This window comes from Orbicella franksi, chromosome 14 (assembly GCF_964199315.1).
Source record: "Orbicella franksi chromosome 14, jaOrbFran1.1, whole genome shotgun sequence".
Taxonomy (NCBI): Eukaryota; Metazoa; Cnidaria; class Anthozoa; order Scleractinia; family Merulinidae; genus Orbicella; species Orbicella franksi.
The window spans coordinates 21,128,581-21,129,513 of record NC_138158.1 but is presented as its reverse complement, the minus strand read 5'-3'; the positions used below and the strand labels follow the sequence as shown (position 1 = coordinate 21,129,513).

Below are 933 nucleotides of genomic sequence, written 5' to 3'. Positions count from 1 at the left end.
TTTACCTATTTAGCCCAACTAATGTTTGATTAAAAAGTTTGATCATTAATTTGACGCGATCGAGCTTAAACCCGTTTCAACTTAAAACATGAAAGAATATTAACAACTATTACAGTCCAACATAGCCAAAAGATTTTAACGAGTTCCGTATTGGATTTCCATTAAACTGAAAACATCAAAGAGGCTTCAATGACTTTTACTTTTGTAAGGACAGCTACAATCAACTGCTGAGCTGTTTTAAGATTAAAATAAGATGTAATCGTACTTCTTCGTAGTCAGAAAGTAACCATCTCAACACTCCTCAAACCCAAAGACTTCCATTTCACTGACAGTAAAGTATTGATTTCCTGCTAAAAATGTGGTAGCATCCTGACCGGCCGGACACTGGTAGGTGGCATTCAGGGTAGTTGAGCAGTTGTTGAAATTCGGTGAAGTGGGAATATAAAGATCGTGGCCACTTCCAAATACTGGTCCTTTTTCTCTATCCCAATAGATAGCACATCCTTCTTGTCCAGCTTTCAAAGGCATCTTTGTTGGTGGCAGACCGCTTGGGTTGACAAGACTGAACAGGAACGAATTCGATGCTTTTCTCCACTCTCCAGAACCTAATTAAGGAGGAAAACATTGTGGTCGATCGCTTAGTTACAGAGGCGAACCCAAATCACTAAAAGAGTCATGAGATTGGCATATTGTTGCATACAATGGAACCCCTTCCTTTGGGGCACCTCTATTCAAGGGAAACATCCATTCTGGGGACACAAACTTTGGTCCCGAAAATATGTTCATACAGTCTTTGTACCCGTTGCCCATTGAAGGGATGCCTCAGTCTATTCGGGGTAGGGAAACACTTCTTCCGGGATCCAAAGCTCTTTCTTAAACTCCATTATGATCCGGGGGGGGTACTTTGGGAATTTCTGGGTGGGGATGTGCCGC

At 41.7% G+C, this 933-nt stretch overlaps 1 protein-coding gene across 1 annotated transcript in view; it reads right to left on the bottom strand.

Annotated features, from left to right (window-relative positions):
* Positions 1-933, bottom strand: part of LOC145468290 (BTB/POZ domain-containing adapter for CUL3-mediated RhoA degradation protein 2-like) — a 2,268-nt gene continuing 1,335 nt past the window's right edge. The window contains exon 3 of the mRNA XM_081451981.1: positions 1-605. Within this exon, the coding sequence (XP_081308107.1) occupies positions 292-605 (314 nt within the window). The 3' untranslated portion in view covers positions 1-291. The remainder of the gene's footprint in view (positions 606-933) is intronic.